The following is a 21,711-nucleotide window of genomic DNA, read 5'->3' as shown; positions in this document are numbered from 1 at the left end:
CTTAGGGTGGGCCCAAGTATTTAAATATTACCAAGAGTTCAGGTGGAATCACATTTCCACATTTGAAAGGTAGATGAGGGACTAAATCACAAATTGTTTTTCTAATTACTCTACCTAAAAGATATGACCAAAATATTTGAGAAAGTACTATTTCTCAGTTGGTCACTGGCAAATCAATCATAATGATAAAACTCTGAAAATCTGAAATACACAATAACTACTCAAATAATTTTTCAAACTCTGATTCCCCTGTGATCTATTGAAACTTAATCTTTTTATCCTCTAAGCGTTAATCAATTAAATAATTTTGAAAAATTCCTGTGTTCAATAAAAAAAAGGCATTGAAAGAACAAGATTCTACTCACTGTTTCAGGAGGCTCCAATGTGATCTTTTTTAATTGTTCAATTTCATTATCTTTCTGTATATTACTGGAGATCAGTTCCTTCAGCTGTATTTCTAAAGCTGCAACCAGTTGATCCCGTTCTTCTCGCCACTTCTGAAGGTTCTCATCTTTCTCTGCCAGTTGTGCTGTAAGTATTTCCTAACCAGAAAATAAAGAAAACGTTATGAAACGTTTTCTTGCAGAATTTTTTGAAATTTTTACTAGAAATAACACACTATGAATAAGACATGTAACAAATTACATAGTTTAGGCTAAAGTATTTACTTGTAAAACAAAATACACAATGCCTTTATATGTTTACTGTCCACATGCTGTATTTATCCCTATCCCACCTCACTCCAAAAATCAGCTTATTGGTCACTTCTTTCAATAAGCAATTATGAGAAGGAAAAAAAAGAAGCAATTATGGTTTTTAAACTAATACTAGCATTTCCCCCAATATTTTGGAAATGAGAGGGTAAAATTACAGTCAAACAAATGACAAAACTAATAGCAACAAACAACAGAGAATTGAAAATTTGAAATACCATTTTCAGTGAGTTCAAAAACCATGAAATAGTGGTGAATTAAATAAAATATGCATAAGACCTAAACATGTGAAGCCACAAAACACTGCTGAAAGAAAATTAAAACACATCAGTAAATGGAGAGATAATTTGTGCTCAATGATCAAAAGACTCCATATTGTTAAGATGTCAGTTTTCCTTAAATAGATCTATAGAGTCAAAGCAATCTCAATCAAAATCCAGGCAGGCCAGAGTGTAGGTGTGTGGAAATGGGAAAGTTCACTATAAAAGTTATATGAAAATGCAAACGATCTAGGATAGTCAAAATTATGTTGAAAATGAAGAACAAAGTAGGAACAAACACACTCATTTCAAGCCTACTATAACAATCAAGACAATGTGATACTGGTATGAACAGAGATCAGTGGAACAGAAAAGAAGGTCCACAAGTGCATGGTCAATTCACATTCTACAATAACACCAAAGTAATTCAATGGAGGAAAGGACAGTCTTTTCAACAAAGAATGTTGGAACAAAAGAAGACATCCAAATGGCCAACAGACACATGAAAAAGTGCTCAACATTGCTCGGCATCAGGGAAATCCAAATCAAAACCTCAGTGAGATACCACCTCACACCAGTCAGAATGGCTAAAATTAACAAGTCAGGAAATGACAGATGGCGGGGATGCAATGAAAGAGGAAACCTCCTACACTGTTGGTGGGAATGCAAGCTGGTGCAACCACTCTGGAAAACAATATGGAGGTGCCTCAAAAAGTTGAAAATAGAGCTACCATACGATCCAGCAATTGCACTACTGGGTATTTACCACAAAGATACAAATGTAGGGAGCCGAAGGGGTACGTGCATCCCGATGTTTATAGCAACAATGTCCACAATAGCCAAACTGTGGAAAGAGCCAAGATGTCCATCGACAGATGAATGGATAAAGAAGACGTGGTGTGTGTGTGTATATATATATATATATATATATATATATATAATGGAATACTACGCAGCCATCAAAAGGAATGAGATCTTGCCATTTGCAATGATGTGGATGGAACTGGAGGGTGTTATGCTGAGCGAAGTAAGTCAATCAGAGAAAGATATGTATCATATGACCTCACTGATATGAGGAATTCTTAATCTCAGGAAATAAACTGAGGGTTGCTGGAGTGGTGGGCAGTGGGAGGGATGGGGTGACTGGGTGATAGACACTGGGGAGGGTATGTGCTATGGTGAGCGCTGTGAATTGTGCAAGACTGTTGAATCTCAGATCTGTACCTCTGAAACAAATAATGCAATATATGTTAAGAAAAAAAAGAAGAAGAAGAAGATAGCAGGAGGGGAAGAATGAAGGGGGGGAAATCGGAGGGGGACACGAACCATGAGAGACGATGGACTCTGAAAAACAAACTGAGGGTTCTAGAGGGGAGGGGAGTGGGAGGATGGGTTAGCCTGGTGATGGGTATTAAAGAGGGCATGTTCTGCATGGGGCACTGGGTGTTATGCAAAAACAATGAATCATGGAACACTACATCAAAAACTAATGATGTAATGTATGGTGATTAACATAACAATAAAAAAAAAAAAAGAATGTTGGAACAACAGCCAAATGGGGAAAAAAAAAAAAAAATGAACCCCAATCCTAATCTCATACCACATACGAAAATTAATCCTTGGACAAAAGTGGCACAGCAGTGAGAAAGTTTTTTTTTCAATAAATACTACCAGGAGAATCAGTAATCCACATTAAAAAAAAATTAGTCTTGATGCCTAACTCACTCCAACACAAAACTCAATACTAGGATCAAAATATGAAAGGTAAAACCCAAACAGGAAATAGTATAAGAGAACATCTTCATGTATTTGGGGTTAATAAAGGAGATGATTGGGAAAATGAACTAAAGTAAATTTAAGAACTCATATTCATAAAAAGGCATTAAGAGAATAAAAAGTAAACTAGAGATTGAAAAAAGGTACTTGCAACACATGACAGAGGGCTCCTATCCAGAAAGTGTAAGAAGCTCCTACATATCAACTAGAAAAAGCCAGACAGTCCAATAGGAAAAAGGTAAGGGGCCCTATAATCTTCAACCTCATTAGTACTCAGGGAAAAGCACATAAAAACCATAAAAAATGACCAACACCACTATGTATTTGGGAATATACAGCAACTCCAATACTAAGTAGAGTATAAATGGGTACAACTACTCTGAAAACCAATCTGACATTCTATCAGAGTTCCACACATGCATACCCTATCATCCAACATTTCTATTCTTGGCTAACAATGCAAGAAAAATGCATGCACATGTGACTGAGAGAAATGTATAAAAATGTTTATAGGAGAATTACACATAATAGCTCAAAGCAGAAAATAATTCACATATCTTCAACATTAAAATGAATAGGCCGTGGTATATTCATACACTGCAATATTCAGCAATGAAAATGGACTAATTCCAGCTACATGTGACATGAATAATTCTCACAAACATAATGCTGAAAGAAACCAGGTAAAACAAATGCATCCCGCATAGTTCCATTTACATAAAATTCAAAGCTGCCCAAAACTAAAGTACAACATTAAAAGACAGAATAGTTATTACCACTGGGAAAGAAATAGAAGAGGAGCCCCCCGGGGGGGCTGGTAATGTTCTATTTCTTGAACTGGGTGGTACTTAAGTGGATGTTGACTTTACAACAGTTCACTGAACTATTGTTTGTTTTTTATTTACTGTGATTTACTGTGTTAAATGTGACAATTTTACAAATTAACAATTTATACCTTAATATGGCAGACACATACATCCTAGGTATGACTGCAAAGAAATAGATGGGAGAAAGAAGGAAGCTAGCTCTCTTTAGGATTAAAAACTTAAAGTAGGTTTTGGGGCACCTGGGTGCCTCAGTCAGTTAAGCTTCCAATCATTGTACTATGTTACCTAAGATGCTAACATCAGGAGAAGTTAGTGGTAAGTATACAGGAACTCTGAATTAGTTTTGCAACTTTTCTGTAAATAAAATGATTTCAAAATAAGAAGGTAAAATTGTTTTTAAAAATCAGTGGGAAAATCACCCTTAACTTACTGAAAATTAACATCCTGGTTTTACAAGGAAGCTTAGCTATTATCTGTAAAATTCTGTCATAAACAAACAACAAACAAAAATACCAGCAATGACAATGTGATACTGCCAGGTTACTACTATTTTAAGGAGAAAATCAGCTTTTCATTTACAGATAGTGTCAATGTGTTTTGCAACAGTTTCCTAAAACCAACAATACCTTTTAACTTCTTTTTTTCTGTTGGCAACATGAGGTGTCAGACTAAGCAGTCAATTAAAACAGGAGGGGAAAAACAAGCTAAGATAGAATTGCTGTAAGAGCTCCAGCTAGTCAGGGGCACCTGGGTGGCTCAGTCGGTTAAGCATCTGCCTTTGGCACAGGTCATGATCCCAGGGTCCCGGGATCGAGCCCCACATCTGGCTCCCTGCTCAGCAGGGAGCCTGCTTTCTCCCTCTGCCTGCCTGCCTACTTGTGATCTCTCTCTCTGTCTCTGTCAAATAAATAAATAAAATGTTAAAAAAAAAAAAAAAAAAGAGCTACAGCTAGTCAAGATAAAACTGAAGGTTATTTCTACCTATCATCTTTAAGAAACTATTTAGTTGACTTTTTTTTTTTAAGATTTTATTTATTTATTTTAGAGAGGGAGCACAAGCAGGGGGAGGGGCAGAGGGAGAGGGAGAGAGAATCTCAAGCAGACTCCATGCTGAGTGCAGAGCCCAAAAGCAGGGCTTGATCTCACGACCCCAAGATCATGACCTGAGCCAAAACCAAGAGTCAGACGCTCAACAGAGCCACCCAGGCACCCATAATTGACTTTTTAAAAGTCCTGATAAAATCAGCTTATGAGATAACATATACACACCATGTTAATAGAATCTACAGTTCACAATGCAAAATTTTATAATATGGTAGAGATCACCCTGTAGCAATCAAAAGGAAGAGATGTTTAAGTTCTGTATCTAGAAACTGAGATGTAATTAGGCATTTTCCCAACTTGCTAAATGGATTGAAAAAAGTTAAAGTAAGATAAGTGAACTTCAAAATTGGGACAGAAAAGTCATCTTATAAATAGACAAATAGGCTGCCTTTTAAAAGAGCAAGAACATCAGGCAACCATGTAAAGACTGGTAAGAATCCCAGGGATAAACTTAACAAACGAAAGCTGGTGAAATACATCAAAGATAAAGTATAATTGTTACCAACCACTTCATTTTGTTGTTTTAAACAACGCTCTCTGTCTTCAGCATATTTTTTCATCTCTTTGTTTCGGAGATTCTCAGCTTCTTTTGCCTGAGTGATAAGCATCATTTTTTCTTCTAGCCATTTCTTTCTATCAGCTTTATATTTATGTTCGGATTTCTATGTATATAAAAATAATACAAGTAACTATCACATGCTTAAATAATACTTAACTAATAGTCGACAAATTTATTTTTAGAACATATTCATATAACCCATCACTTTTTCACCTTTTTGAAAATTAAAAATAAGTGTTTTTCCTTAAACAATGATAAGATCAAAGTTTATTTCAGATTATAAAATGAACACTGGTTTACTTTTCTAAATGGACTTTCTTTTATAAACCTTATTTTGCTATGAAGTCCATTTAAGGACTCTCTTTCATCAGTGACCTTAAGAACAAATAAACAACTTCTATTTCTAAAAGAGTTACAAAGACCCAAGTCTTTCTAAATGCCAGAAAAGAAAAAGCCTTGGTTTGTGATGGTCATTTCTAACTGTATGGTTTCAAAAATAAAATATTCCTGGGTATATGGGATGCCAAGTAAAAAATAACTTGTGCAACAGGACATTCATGAATCTGAGGAACACTGGGAATGGCTAGACTGAGAATACAGCTGATCGGTAATTTCCATTCCAGAATTACAAAGTTTATAATCTATGTGATTACATCGTTTGAGCAGAACATAAAATAAACCAGTACTCCTTAATATGAACATTCCCAATATAGGTAATACTTTTTCATAAATAATGGAGTATTTACTTTGTTCTAGCTGCTTTGGGATTTTCCCAGTAGAAAGGGTAAATTCTAGAATATATAATTAATAGTTAACAAAAGAAAGTACTTTTTATTTGTTCAGTATCTGATTACATATAGCATGAATTTAAGAAAATAATTTAGATGCAGCCAACTTTTTAAAATCACTATTATGCTTTCTTCAATCTCAAAACTAGTTCCTTCTAATAAAATGTATAAAATTTTAAGTGGTATTTGGTAAACCCCATTAAAAAAAATTTCCTCCATACACTGTATTCTATATAGTATTTAGAACTGAACATGGAAAAAATATAAATGCAAAACAGAATATTCTTTATATAACACAGTTTCAAATATATTCCAGTGTCCAGATAGACAACTGTATTCCTTTCCAACTTCATAACTTAAAATTAAAATGATTATATACAAAATAATCTCCCTAAGTCTTCTTTTTCACAGCAGTAATTGAGGACTAAGAAGTTTAAGGAGTAGAAAAATAGGTAGAAACACATAAGAAGCAGTGATTTAAGAATTAAATATATAGAATAGAAAAAAGAAGACCCAACCACTGTATTTTCATTGGCACTAGTGGTGGTTTGTATGTTGGGAATTTCCGCCCCATGTCATTTCAATGCATACTGAAAAATTATACCTATATGTTATCATTTCCCAAGTAGTATTTCACCCATATTTAAATTAATTATAAAATATTTGCTGAATTCTCCTCTCATGAGAAATACCATGGCTAGATACATACATACATCAAATCGTACCTGTAACTCATCCTGAAGCTTACTGAGCTTTTCACTAAGTACATCGGTGTTATCCTCAAGTTCTTTATTTGACCTTTGATTACTTTTGGCTTCCAGATCATTGCATTTTTCCTTCCATTTTTCCAATTCTAATTTGAAAACATAAAATTATTTTTTAAAACACATGCAAAAGTTATACCATATAGAGATACATACGGCATGAGATACAGACAAGAATCAGTAGAGCCCAGAAGAAAAACAGAAACACAGATAGAACTGAGATAATTCCAAGGGCTGCACTTTTAAGAGTTCTTATGAAATTCTTAGAGAACAGTAAGTACAAGGACCTCTCAGGAACCCACTGAATAGTGTTCAGAGTATACAGTATAAACATCTCAATCTTAATTATATAGGAAACCTCACATGGTTCTCAAAAATAAAAAAAACTGTGATGGTATTCTGAAGGATGGAATCAGAGTATTTACCAAGATAAACATACAAGATGATACTAAGAAGTTGGACAGAGCTGTAACTCAGCTGAAAATTTATTTTTAACGTCTGGGAAACATTGCAAGTTATCATCCAGTTATTATGAAAGTATTCTTATTCCTTCTTTACTACATACAATTTTACTTAGATAAAACAATTTTCATCACATTGGAAAATGTCAAGTTAATAGGACATTCCAAAAACACACCAATATGTTTTCACTATGAATTATTATAAATACTAAACAACTTTTAAAAAGGAAAGAAATCTAGGGAAATACAGAAAATGGCAAGTAGGTCTGGAGATATTTAAGCAGTCGTGTTTTACCTGCGGCCAGTCTTTCAGCTTCCTCTAACTTAGCCTCAAGCACTCGATCCTGTTCCACCTGAGTTTGTTCCTGTTCTTCCAGGGTCATTCGCATGTCTTCAATTATTTTCTCTTTAACATTTAGATCTAAAAATTTGGGGAGAACATTTGAGAAACTACTAACATCTACATCCAGATACCCAATTTTTCTGAGTTCTTCTAAAATTAAAATACACTTTTATTGACCAGAATAGAATCTGAGTCCTATGCAGACAGAAGCTTTGTCTTGTTCACTGCAGCACGTCGATGCCTAGAACAGCACTGGCAGATATGAAGCACCAAGTAAGTATCTGACGTACAGATAGATACCTGAATGATTGCAAGAATGGATGGATGGATGGAAAAAACCAATCTCTTCGGATAAAATTAATGATTTTTTATAATATTAAACTATTAATACTAATAAATGCAAATCTTGGGATTTAGAAAAAATGTTACTTGGCAAAACATTTATTTTCAGTGTTAATATTCTCAAACCAAAAGTAAAACATTTACCTCCTAAAAGCAAAAAGGGCTCAATCCCAATTTGACTTTTTTTTTTTTAAATCTCAAGTAATTATGTTTTCTACAAAAATTTCCAAAGCCAAAAATCTACTTCTATTATTTTTAAAACCAGCTCTTCAGGAATGACTGTGCTACTAGCCTTACCAAAATTGTCTCTGGCCCTTAAAAACTGATGACAATAATGACTTATAAACAGTTCCATTTTAATGCTGCTAGAAAGAGGTAAAAAGGAAAGATTACTTTGTTGCCTCTGGTGATGGCCATGTTTGTAGCAGGGCACATTTTAGACACTTCACCAAAACTATTACTGATGTCAGAGGTAATAACCCTATAAATGTAGTTCAACCTCAGGTCACTAAACATTAAAAATAACAAAAATCCCAAAAAATGCCTCCCTGAAGGTGCACATAAATAGCAAACTTTAAAAAACAACAAAGACAAAGTCATTAAAACAATAAGAAAAAATTATATGAGTAATTTTCAGTATTTCTGTCTTTTTATATAAGCTGCCAGGAATGCTAATAAAAGAGAATTCCTCCTAGGATTAAAGGAGTCGTTATTATTATCTAAACTCTTTCTTTCAAAAAGCATGATTACAAATATATTCAGATTATACAATTAATAAAAGTTTATTCAAAGAAAATCCCTTCCCTCTTCCACCCTATATTTTGCTTTAAACTAGAAGGCTAGAAAAAGGTTTAAGTATCTAGTTATCAATTAGGAAAGTTCAAAAAAAAAAAAAAATTAGGAAAGTTCCACGACACCAATGATAATTTCACTAATGACTATCCACCTACTATCTGAAAGGTAGGTGTAGTTAAAAAAAAAAAAGAGAGAAAGAGAAAATTATTTATCACTTACTGCCTCCAATAATTTACATTTCATTTCAGAAAATAATCAGAAATATGCAACGAATAAAACAGAAAAGTAAAACTATATTTGCAGAGGGGCGCCTGGGTGGCTCAGTCGTTAAGCGTCTGCCTTCGGCTCAGGTCATGATCCCGGGGTCCTGGGATCGAGCCCCACATCGGGCTCCTGCTCAGTGGGGAGCCTGCTTCTCCCTCTCCCACTCCCCCTGTTTGTGTTCCCTCTATTGCTGTCTCTCTCTGTCAAATAAATAAATTTAAAAAAATTAAAAAAAAAAAACAAACAAAAAAAACTATATTTGCAGATGACTTGATACTTTATGTAAGGAAAAAAGAAAGAAAACCTTATTAGAGTTCATAAACTAGTTCAGCTAAGTTTACAAGATACAAGATAAATATAATTAAATATATTGTATTTCTATATACTAGCAATTAACAATTCAAAAAATGGTATTAAGTAAACAATTCCATTTTTAACAGCATTACAAAGAATTAAATATTTAGAAATAAATTAACAAAAGATGTGCAAAATTTATACACTAAAAAGTAAAAAGAAAAACACTGAAAGGAATAAAAGGCTTAGCTAAATGTAAAGATATTCCATGATTAATACTGTTTGTCGGCAATTTCCCCAAACATATCCTCAGATTTAACACAATCTCCATTAAAATTCCAACTGGCTTTTTCGCAGAAAATGACGAGCTGGTCCTAAAATTCATGTGGAAATGCAATGAGCCCAAAATAGCCAAAATAATGTTGCCAAAGAAGAGCAAAAGTGGGAAAATCCACACTTCCCAATTTCAGAACTTACTATAAAGCTATAGTAACAATATAGTGTGGTACTGGCAATCAAAGTCCAGAAATCAACCTTTACATTAATGGTCAACTGATTTTCAACAAAGGTGCAAAGACAATGAATGCAGTAAGAGAAAGTACAGTCTCTTCAAAAAATGGTACTGTGACAACTGATTCTCCATATATAAAAAATTAAGTTAGGCACCTACCTCACACAATATACAAAATTATACTCAAGTGGATTAACTCCAAATGAATCAAAGATCTAAATATAAGAGCTAAAATTATAAAACTCTTAGAAAAAAACCTAGATGACTTTGGATTAAGCAATAGTTTCTTAGGCATGATACCTAAAATACAATCGATCAAAACAGATAAATTGGACTTCGTCAAAATTAAAAACTTTTATGCACCAAAGGACACAATCAAGGAAGTGGAAAACAACCCTCAGAATAGGAGAGAGCATTTGCAAATCTATCTGATAAGCCATGTATCCAGAATACATAAAGAACTCTTACAACTCCATAATAAAAAGAGAAATAACCCAACTGAAACATGGGCAAAGGACTTCAATATCTCCAAAGATATATAAATGGCCTATAGCACAAGACAAGATGCTCAATATCATTAGTCATTAGGGAAATGCAAATCAAAACCACAATGACATACCAGTTTATGCTCACCAGTATGTTAGGTTAAATAGTGTCTCCCAAAATACATGTCCATCCACTATGAATATGACCTTATTTAGAAATAGGATACTTGCAAATATAATCAAGTTAAGAATAAGGTCACCTAGATTAGAGTGGGCCCTAAATCCAATATGACTGGTCTCCTTATAAGAAGAGGGAAATCTGGGCAGAGACCCATAGGGAGAAGACACCAATACACACACACCTAAAAGAAAAATGGCCATGTTAAAACAGAGACAAACTGGAGTTATGCTGCCATAAGCCAAGGAATACAAAGGATTGCCATCAACCACTAAAAATTAGAAGAGACAAGGAAGATTCTTCCCCAGAACCTTCAAAACAAGCACAGCCTGCCCTATCAATACCTTTATTTCTGATTTCTAGCTTTCAGGTCTGTATGAGAATAAACTTCCCTTGTCTTAAGCACCAAGTTTGTGGTACTTTGTTACAGCAGCCCTAGGAAACTAATATAGATACTATGACTTTTTAACACGTGTTAAACAAGTGTTAGCAACATGTGGAAACACTAGAGCCTTCATCTACTACTGGTAAGAATGTAAAATGGTATAGCCACTGTGGGAAAAGTTCAACACAGAACTATCATAGGACCCAATAGTCCCACTCCTGGATCCTCAAGAGAACTGAAAACATATGTTCACCCAAAAATTTGTACACAAATAGTCATAAAAGCCAAAAAGTAGAAACAATCCAAATGTCTATTGACTGATACATAAATAAAATGTGGCATAGTCATTACAATGGAATATTATTCAGCCATAAAAAGTATTGATACATGCTACAGTACAGATGAAACTTGAAAACATAATGCTAAGTGAAAGAAGTCAGACACCAAAGGCCATATATTGTATGCACCCACTTAGATGAAATGTCTGCAACAGGCAAATCCAGAGACAGAAGCAGATTAGTGGCTGACAGGGACTGAGGAGTGACAGCTAATGGGTACAAGATTTCTTTTTGGGGTGATGAAAATGTCTCGGAATTAGATAGTGGTAGTGATTGTACAACCTTGTGAATACACTAAGACGCACCAAACTCTACACTTTCAAAAGTAATAATTATGTACTGTATCTCAATTTTTAAAAAAATTTATACTAAGATATCTAAGTAAAAGGCATTCAGTGTTTAAATAGAAATATAGAAGCCGAACTAAAAATGCACTTTTTTGTTTGTTGGGGAATGCCTCAAGCACAGCTGAAATCATAGGAGCAAATGGACTCTCCAGTGAGAAAACAAAGAGAAAAAAGAAGATGACGCCTTAATCAGGAAAGTTGCCAAAGTAGCTGAGGTTCATTCTGAGAGACAGGCAGTAACTGGTACAGAAGAGATCACAACAGCTGAGAAAAGTTTCAAAGGAGGGGAAGCTACACATTACCATTTTATTTAGAAAAAATATACTCACACACAGTAAATACTACATAAAAAATGAAAATGAGGAAAAGGAAGAGGGTGAACAATTATGTCAAAATAATGTAAAAAGTAAAGGAAAGGAGGGATTGCAAAAAGCTAACAGATTTGAAAATATGTAGGTTAAGTGACTTGGGAGGAAGTTTCAAGAGCATGGAGAAGATGGAAGTCAGATTAAAGTGGTCAAAATGGACCTATGCCACAGTTCTTGGTATTTGGCAAAGAGAGGAAAAATTAAAATATGATAGAAACTATATCCTGGTCCAAGGGCATGCTTTTTCAAAATAGCTAAGATCTGTTCACATTTGCCAACAATGACAAAGGAGCCAAAGAAAAGAAAACCCCTAAAAAGATTATGGAAATAGGAAATGTTAAGGGACAAAAGCCAAAAGAAAGGCAAGAGAAAATAGGACAGTGTGCAGAGATACACACACACACACACACACAGTCAAGTTATTGATCCAAGTAAATCCCACAAATGTCCAAGTCATCTAAACAAGTAATAATCTGGTCGTCCTACCCCTTTCTTTTTAGTTGGCCAAGTACAAATAGCAAAAATTAGTGAAGAGAATCTGAAACTTAAGAGTAAAACAGACCTAGATTCAAATCCCAGCTCTACTACTCACACAACCAAGATATTAAGGGGTGAGTGAGGGGGAGGAGAGGAATGTGCATATTATGAACAGAAAGATATATGTATCATTTACAAAGGTAATTTTATATTTCAAATTTAAAAATCAATAAAATTTGAGTAAAAAAAGCATAATTCAGCACATAAGATCTGAAGTTAAAGTATTTAATGGTTTTTAAAAACTTTAAATATGTTTTACTTGACATATATTCTTACATGATTTTGTCTAGAAATCTATTCCATTCATTGTGACCAATGTAACTGACTATTTTTCACAAAATCTTGGCCATTACTTAGAAATCAATCTTTCTTTAACTTGAGTATTTCTTAATGTTTTATTTTTCTAAGAATAAACTTTATGTTGGGGCACCTGGGTGGCTCAGTTGGTTAAGCGTCTGCCTTCAGCTCAGGTCATGACCCCAGGGTCCTGGAAGAGGCCCGCATGGAACTTCCTGCTCAGCAAGGAGTCTGCTTGTCCCGCTGACCCTCCCCCTGTCTCATGCTCTCTCTCACTCTCTCAAATAAATAAATAAAATCTTTAAAAAAAAAAAAAAAAAGAATAAACTTTATGTTGACGAGTCACTCATTAGAATCAATGCTTTTCCCTTTTGATAAAGTTACATCTTATGTTGACCTTACTTTACAGTTTTCAAAGGAAAATGCTAACTCAATTGTTATTGCAACTACCTATTATTCTGCAGTTATTTTAGTACTGGAAGTAGAGGTTTGTTCCTGACCTTTGCACACTCTCTCATACTGTTGTATAGTTTCTTCCATGTTCTGATTACTTAACTGCTCCTGCAAGATGAAAGAACATGAATTAAATGCAAATGTAACTAAAATGCACAGCAATATTTACTAGTGGGACTTGAAAACAGGGTTCAATGTTGGGTCTGAAATCTCTCTCCTATAAGGTTGACTACTAGTCTCCTGCTTCCAAGTTTCTTTAGCCTTGGAGAAAAGGGCAAGGGGAAAAACAAAACTTGATACCTTTAATCTCCCTCAAAGTTACTGCCCAGTCATGTTATTTACTCATTGTTTTAAGCTACCATGTTCTCTTACACACCAGAAAAAGCAGAAATGAGGAAATGGAGGCTCACTATGCATTTAACATAGGAGGAACAAGGAAAGCCATAAAAAAAGTTCCTTATCAATACACTTACAGGGCAGAAAAAATAGGGTCCTCCATCCCCTCTATGTAGAAAGTAGCTGGGGAGTTCGAAAAAAAGTAATAGGAACCACAAGAGGCAAGAGTAAATTATGGGTACTGGAAATCTTCCAATTCTAGTTTTAACCTATCAGGTAATCCAACCTTCACTCCCTAGCTCATTTAACATCAACACTATCTCCTTATTTTCAACTCTTAGAATGAAAATCATTACAGAACCTGGAAATCTCGGAAATCTATTATGAAAGTATAGACTGCTTTATTAAATTCATTTAAAAATTAAAATCATGTGTTTACACCTGAATATTCATTAGTTTGCTTCGTTCAAAAGCCAACATGCAAAGAATACAACAAATTCATTTTTTAATTGTTGCCAAATCCATTTAATTGATGTCAAGCAAAATATAACCACTTATAAAGGGATTCTGCTTTTTAAGTATCCTTTCGAAAAATAATTTTTTATAAGACATGAGCTTCATCTTCTTTTTACTTTTTTCTCTTTTTTAAGATTTTATTTATTTATTTGACAGCGAGAGAGGGAACACAAGCAGGGGGAGTGGGAGAGGGAAAAGCAGGCTTCCTGCCGAGCAGGGAGCCCGATGTGGGGCTCGATCCCAGGATCCTGGGATCATGACCTGAGCTGAAGGCAGATGCTTAATGACTGAGACACCCAGGTGCCGCTTCTTTCTACTTTTATTTTGAAATTATTTTAGATTTACAGAAGAGTTGCAAAGATAGCAGACATATCCTGCATAAGCTCCACGTAGCTTCCCCTAATGTTAACTCTTATATTACCACAGTACATTGATTTAAAACTCGAGAAACACTGGACCGAAAAATGAGCAGTTGAGTGTCCGTGCTCTATTATTTAAAATATGGAAATAATCATCTTTGTATGAAAAAAAGGAAATTAGCACTGCTATAATAATATTAACAATACTACAGACTGCATTTGGATTTCACCAGTTTTTCCAGCGATATCCTTTTTTGCTTCTAGGATCCCATACAGGATACAAGACTGCATTTAGTAATCCTGTCCCCTTAGTCTCCTCCAATCTGTGAGAAGTCCTTGGTAGTCCCTTTCTTTAATGACCTTGACACTTTTTACTGGTCAGGTATTGTGTACAAACATCCTCAGTTTGGATTTGTCTGATGTTGTCTCATGATTAGACTGAAGTTATGGATTTGGGGGAGAAATACCACATAAGAGATGAGCCTTTCTGGTCACATCAAATCAGGAAGCGCATGGTATCAATATGACTTACTACTGGTGATGCTATTCTTGAACACCTGGCTAAGGTGGTTTCTGCCAGGTTTCTCTACTGTAAAGATACTAATTTTTCCTTTCCATACTCTATTCATTAGAAGCAAATCACTATGGCCTTATTTAATTTTAAGTAATTAATTTTTAGATTCCAGAAATAGTCAAAAGAGAATTTGTTATAAAGAACTGATAACACTGAGGTGCCTGGGTGGCTCAGTCAGTTAAGTGTCTGACTCTCGATTTTGGCTCAGGTCATGATCTCAGGATCATGAGATCAAGCCCAGCATCGGGCTCCGTGCTCAGTGGGGAGTCTGCTTGAGATTCTCTCTCTCTCCGTCCCTCTGTACCCTCCTCCCACTCACACACTCTCTCTCTCAAATTAATGAATAAAATCTTTAAAAAGAAAAAAAGAACTGGGACGCCTGGGTGGCTCAGTTGGTTAAGCGTCTGCCTTCAGCTCAGGTCATGATCCCAGGATCCTGGGATCAAGCCTCACATAGGGTTCCCTGCTCAACAGAGAGCCTGCTTCTCCCTCTCCCTCTGCCTGCCACCTTCCCTGCTTGTGTGCGCTCTGTCAAATAAATAAATAAAATCTAAAAAAAAATTTACAAAAAGAAAAAACTGATACATTTAAGTAGACACTAAAATATACCAACAGAATCTACTTAAACTATTTTTAAAAGCAAGACTGTTACCTTGAGTTGTTGAATGGTTCGCTGTTTCATATCTATTTCCTGAGAACACTGGTTTTTCTTTTTCTCCAGTTCATTAATTTTAATCCTCAGTAATTTCTCCTCATCACGCATTACAGATACCTAAAAAGTAATGTTTGTAAAACAAATTAAGTATTTTTTAAATACTAATATTTTTTGGTTGTTTAAAATTCATGGCCAGAGGTTCAAAGATTCATATCCGTCAAAACCCATTAGAGGGGTGCCTGGGTGGATCAGTGAGTTAAACATCTGCCTTGGCTCAGGTCATGATCCCAGAGTCCTAGGACTGAGCCCCACGTCCGGCTCCCTGCTCAGCAGGGAGCTTGCTTCTCCCTTTCCCCCCTGCTCGTGCTCTCTCTCTGTCTCCCTGTCTCTCTCAGATAAATAAATAAAATCTTAAAAAAAAAAAATTAGAAAATTATAGATCTAACATACTATATGATAAGGCTTCAAATTATCAAGAAATTTCTTAAAACACTAAAGGAGAATGCATAAGAAAAGATCACTTTCTTCTCACAATATTTTAAGAATCTCAAACTCTGTAAGTGCTCTCCAAAAAGAACACAGCACCTTGCAAGAGCAAAACCATTATCACAGAGAAATCAATAAAGATACTCTAAGAGGAAAATACTGGTTCAGATTTCCAAGGGTTATTGAGTAACGTGATCCAGCAATACAAGAAATACTTTAAAAGCTAATAATGGCCCACACAGGATGAAAATGGAACAGCTACAAGATCAAAAGTTATCCATGTATGTGAAAGTCAATTGATTTTTTGATGTTACTGGTAACCTAGTTCTACAAACTTGTTAGAGAAATCAAAAGCACTATGAACTAGTATGTAAATCTTCGTCAAAAAAAAAAAGATAATCTATGAACATCTTTATGCCAATTTCTATCACATTAATCCTAGAGATTTCATAAAATGAAGGAAATTAATTGAAAAAAGTTCTTCATAAAAAGCATGGAAATATACATAGTAATAGTAGCTCTGAGTGGTTTGGTTTCAGGGAATTTTTACATTCCTTTTTAACCTTTCTGAATGTTCCAAATTTACTACAATACATATTTCCTTTACAATCATACATAAGGAATATTTGTGTTTATCTGTTTATTTTTTTTAAAAAATGTGGGACTTGTAGTAATAAACACCAACCTTATCAATTTTACAGCTATAAACTGTCAGGCAATAATAAGTAAAGACCATGTGTTGCACCAATATGCACAGAAGGACCACCTCAGTTTCCATCCTGGCTCTACCATTTACTAGCTAAGTGAACTTGGACAAGTTATACCTCTCAATACATAGTTAAAAACAGTGCCTACCCCTAATATTTGTCTGAGAATTAGATGAGATGTTATATGTAAACTCAGCATAACTGACTCAGAATAAGCTATTATTATTATTGTTGTTATTAGTATTAGCATTGACATTACACATTATTTTGAAAAAGAGAAAACACTTTATAACCATAATTAGAATAATAGTAACATAACTTAAAGAGATACCCCTATAAAAAGTGGCATGAAAAACATCTCAAAAATAGAATTAAAAAGCAGTATTTCTATACAAATGATCCCATTTATAAAAACATAAGTATGTACAGTACTTACATATATTGTTAAATACAACATATGTATCTAATTAGATATATAACATATAAATTTAATATACTTTGTTAAATACAACATAATATATGTAATCTAAATACTGTACATACTTATATTTTCGTGATCTAAAAATGTGTTTTAGGGTGCCTGGGTGGCTCAGTCAGTTCAGCATCTGCCTTCAGCTCAGGTCATGATCCCAGGGTCCTGAAATGGAGCCCCGCATCAGGCTCCATGCTCAGCAGGGAGTCTGCTTCTCCCTCTCCCTATGCCCCTCCTCCCTGCTCATGCTCTCTATATTGCTCACTCTCTCAAATAAATAAAATATTTTAAAATATTTTAAAAATAAAAAAAAGTGTGCTTTAGTGATCTAAAAGTGATCTAAAAGAACACTGTCAAGAGTGGTTATATTTAAAAAGAAAAGAGAAATGATTGGGAAGAAGGCCTTCATTTGTATCTTCATTTGTTAAAAAATATTTTCAAATAATAGATATAATAAAAAGTTTTTAATTAGAAAAAGGAGCTATTATTTAATTGGAAAAAAGAGCTATTATTTAAGTAATTGGTTCTACGTGAATCAAAGTCAATTATACCATGCTTGAAATGCTTACTGATAATCATGGTGCTCAGAAATAGTATCTTAAACCAGGAAGTTACATGCCTAGAAAGTAAAGAATCCAAATCTTTTGAGTGACAAACAAGTGCTTTCCCAAATTATGCCACATTGCTTTGAACTTACTGATTTGACTAAGAATTTTTCTAGAACTAATTATAGTTTAGGTCATCTTTACTGTCTTACATTTCTAATCTAATCTAGTACTGAAATATTTATCACATGACCTGGAAACTTTCTATATATAATTATAAGAAACAACATAGGTTTTTGTGTTTTACCTATGATGGTATTGTTTGTATTTTTCCTCCACTGACTGAAAACTTTGTTATATTTCCCTTATTATAGTGAATACATACTCTATAAGAAATCAATAAATCAACAAGCAGAGCTTTCAAAAAGCTACCTATGCCATTACCCAAATTAATCAAAACATATTAACAATATTTTTATAGATTTCCTTGCAGTCTTTATTTTAATGCAAACTGTTCACGAAGTTTTAATCTTACTATAAACACTTGACCCTTGAAAGTGGAGGTTAGGGGTGCAGATCCCCTGTGCAATCAAAAATTCACAAATTACTTTTAACTCCCCAAAACCCTAATAGCCCACTGTTGACCAGATGCCTTACCAATAACATAATCAGTCAATTAACACATATTTTGTATGCTATATGTATTATATAGTGTATTCTTAAAGTGAGTTAGAGAAAAGAAAAAGTGGATCTGCACAGTTCAAACCGTCTTGTTCAAGGGTTGATGGTATGTAACATTGGGTCCACCTTCTATTATTTAACATTATAAGACAAGCATTTTCCCATATTATCATAAAAGCTTAGTTCTTAATCCTGTACTTAAATCAAAATCCTGCTAAATATACTGACAATGAATCTGAGAACTTTATAAATTGCATCAATAAAGCAATGAGAAATACAATTTACACATCTCTACAAATCACTATAAATGAAGCAACAGAACTCAAGCCAAAGCTTCCAGGCATCACAGTGCTGGCCGGGAAAAAGAAGAACCTCTACTCACAAAAAAAATGCAGAGGGGTACTAGGTCCACAGCAAGAGCTTCTTCACCTTCCTTTTCTTTACTATACAGGCCTAACAGTCATGAAGTATTATTTAATCAGAAAGTTCATACTCATTAACTTTTTCTAATTTACATTAATGCTGGGATGCCTGGGTGGCTCAGTCGGTTAAGCGTCTGCCTTCGGCTCAGGTCATGATCCCAGGGTCCTGGGATCAAGCCCCGCAATGGGCTCCCTGTTCAGCAGGGAGCCTGCTTCTCCCTCTCCCACTCCCCATGCTTGTGTTCCCTCTCTCGCTGTCTCTCTGTCAAGTAAATAAATAAAATCTTTAAAAAGAGAAAAAACTTACATTAATGCTATCTTTTTGTGAACACTTTTTTTATTATTATGTTATGTTAATCACCGTACATTACATCATTAGTTTTTGATGTAGTGTTCCATGATTCATTGTTTGCGTATAACACCCAGTGCTCCATGCAGAACGTGCCCTCTTTAATACCCACCACCAGGCTAACCCCTCCCCCCACCCCCCTCCCCTCTAGAACCCTCCATTTGTTTCTCAGAAGTGGACTTTTTTTTTTTTATGTTAAATGAGAAATCGTTCCAGAACTTCAATTTCAAGTAGGTTAGAATAAACTAACCAATCCTCTGTTGAAAAACAATGCTGCTGGGGCGCCTAGTGGCTCAGTCAGTTCTAAGCATCTGCCTTCAACTCAGGTCGTGATCTCAGTTCAGGTCGTGATCAAGCCCCTCGTTGGGCTCCCCCATACCTCTGCCTCTCCCCCACGCTCATGCACGTGCTTTCTCTCAGATAAATAAATAAAATCTTAAAAAGAAAAACAAAATGCTGGATGAAAAAATATTTAATCTTTTTTTTTTTTTTTAAGATTTTATTTATTTATTTGACAGAGAGAGAGAGACAGCGAGAGAGGGAACACAAGCAGGGGGAGTGGGAAAGGGAGAAGCAGGCTTCCCGCGGAGCAGGGAACCTGATGTGGGGCTTGATCCCAGGACCCTGGGATCATGACCTGAGCCAAAGGCAGACGCTTAACGACTGAGCCACCCAGGCGCCTCTAATTCTATCATTCTTACTTTCATTCAGTTTTTATCTCTGTATTTCTTTTTTTGCTAGATCTTCAGTGTATTTAAAAAGATTAAATATTTTTGGGGGCGCCTGGGTGGCTCAGTCGTTAAGCGTCTGCCTTCGGCTCAGGTCATGATCCTGGGGTCTTGGGATCGAGCCCCACGTCGGGCTCTCTGCTCAGTGGAGAGCCTGCTTCTCCCTCTCCCACTCCCCCTGCTTGTGTTCCCTCTCTAGCGGTCTCTCTCTCTGTCAAATAAATAAATAAAATCTTAAAAAAAAAAAAAAAAAGAATGATAGAAATAAGTGGAACAATGACAGATGCTGACTTCTGTTTTGAGTACATTTGAAGAATGAGTTGGTCTGGTTTTCAAAAGAACGGTAAAAAATAGACCTATTAAAATAAAGAACTTCAGGGCGCCTGGGTGGCTCAGTCAGTTAAGCATCTGCCTTCGGCTCAGGTCATGATCCCGGGGACCTGGGATCAAGCCCCGCATCGGGCTTCCTGCTCAGTGGGGACTCTGCTTCTCCCTCTCCCTCTGCCCCTTCTGCTGTTTTTGCTCGTGCATGCACTCTCTCTCTGTCTCAAATAAATAAAATCTTAAAAAAATAAAATAAAATAAAATAAAGAACTTCAATCATCAAAAGACAACAGACAAACCAAAAGATATTTGTAACATATTTAACTGACAAAGAATCGGAATCAAGAATAAAGAAATCCTAGGGGCACCTGGGTGGCTCAGTCGGTTAAGCGTCTGCCTCTGGCTCAGGTCATGATCCCAGGGTCCTGGAATGGAGCCCCGCATCTGGCTCCCTCCTCAGTGGGGAGTCTGCTTCTGCTTCTCCCTCTCCCTCTGCTCCTCCTCCCCCCCTCCGCTTGTGCTCTCTCTCTGTGAAATAAATAAAATCTTTAAAATAAAAATAAAGGCTAGCACAATTAAAAGAAAATATGGGGGTGCCTGGGTGGCTCAGATGGTTAAGTGTCTGCCTTCGGCTCAGGTCATGATCTCCAGGTCCTGGGATCAAGCCCCAAGTTGGGCTCCCAAATCAGCAAGCAGTCTGCTTCTCCCTTGCTGCCTCTCCCCCTGCTTGTGCTCTCTCTCTCTCTCTCTCTCTCAAATGAATAAATAAAATCTTAAAAAAAAATAAGAAAGAAAATATGAACAAATGATTTCATAGAGTGGAAACCAGAATAGACAAATAGCCAATAAGAATGTGAATAGATGCTGTACTTCATTAGTATCAGAGGAATGCAATTTCAAACGACAATGAGATACCCCTTCACATCCTCTGATGAAACAATTCCACCCCCTGGAATATAAACTCTTGCACAAGTATACCCACAGGCATGTATAGGAGAGGAATGCTGTTTCTAAGAGCAAAAAAAGAAAAAAAAAAATCTAACTGGCCAACAGGCAAATGGATAAATAAATAGCAAAATGTCACACAAGGTTGTACGATACAGCATTGAAAATGATTATTACAACTATTCATAAATGAATTTCAGGAATATGTGAAAAATAAAAAGCCTCAGAAAAATACAATATGCTGTTTAGAAATAAAAAAAAGATATGCTTTTAAATTATATTTTTAGAAGGTAAGAGAAAGATACACACAAAACATTCAATGTAATAACTTCTATAGAGGTAGGAAAGCTATAGGGATGGGACCCACAAGCATTTGCTATATCAATTTCTTCACCTTACACATTTAAGAATTCTTTTTAATTA

At 35.3% G+C, this 21,711-nt stretch overlaps 1 protein-coding gene across 4 annotated transcripts in view; it reads right to left on the bottom strand.

Moving 5' to 3' along the window:
* Positions 1-21,711, bottom strand: part of KIF20B (kinesin family member 20B) — an 81,531-nt gene that overhangs the window by 12,705 nt on the left and 47,115 nt on the right. For all 4 annotated transcript variants that reach the window (XM_032432483.1, XM_032432484.1, XM_032432485.1 and 1 more), the window contains exons 21-26: positions 15,627-15,746; positions 13,237-13,297; positions 7,548-7,673; positions 6,753-6,880; positions 5,187-5,342; positions 366-542 (exon numbers count right to left, since the gene is read on the bottom strand). In XM_032432483.1, coding sequence (XP_032288374.1) covers positions 366-542; positions 5,187-5,342; positions 6,753-6,880; positions 7,548-7,673; positions 13,237-13,297; positions 15,627-15,746 — 768 coding nt within the window. The remainder of the gene's footprint in view (positions 1-365; positions 543-5,186; positions 5,343-6,752; positions 6,881-7,547; positions 7,674-13,236; positions 13,298-15,626; positions 15,747-21,711) is intronic.

Source organism: Phoca vitulina, unplaced genomic scaffold (assembly GCF_004348235.1).
Source record: "Phoca vitulina isolate PV1807 unplaced genomic scaffold, GSC_HSeal_1.0 scaffold48, whole genome shotgun sequence".
Lineage (NCBI taxonomy): Eukaryota > Metazoa > Chordata > Mammalia > Carnivora > Phocidae > Phoca > Phoca vitulina.
This window is presented reverse-complemented; position numbering and strand designations above follow the sequence as displayed.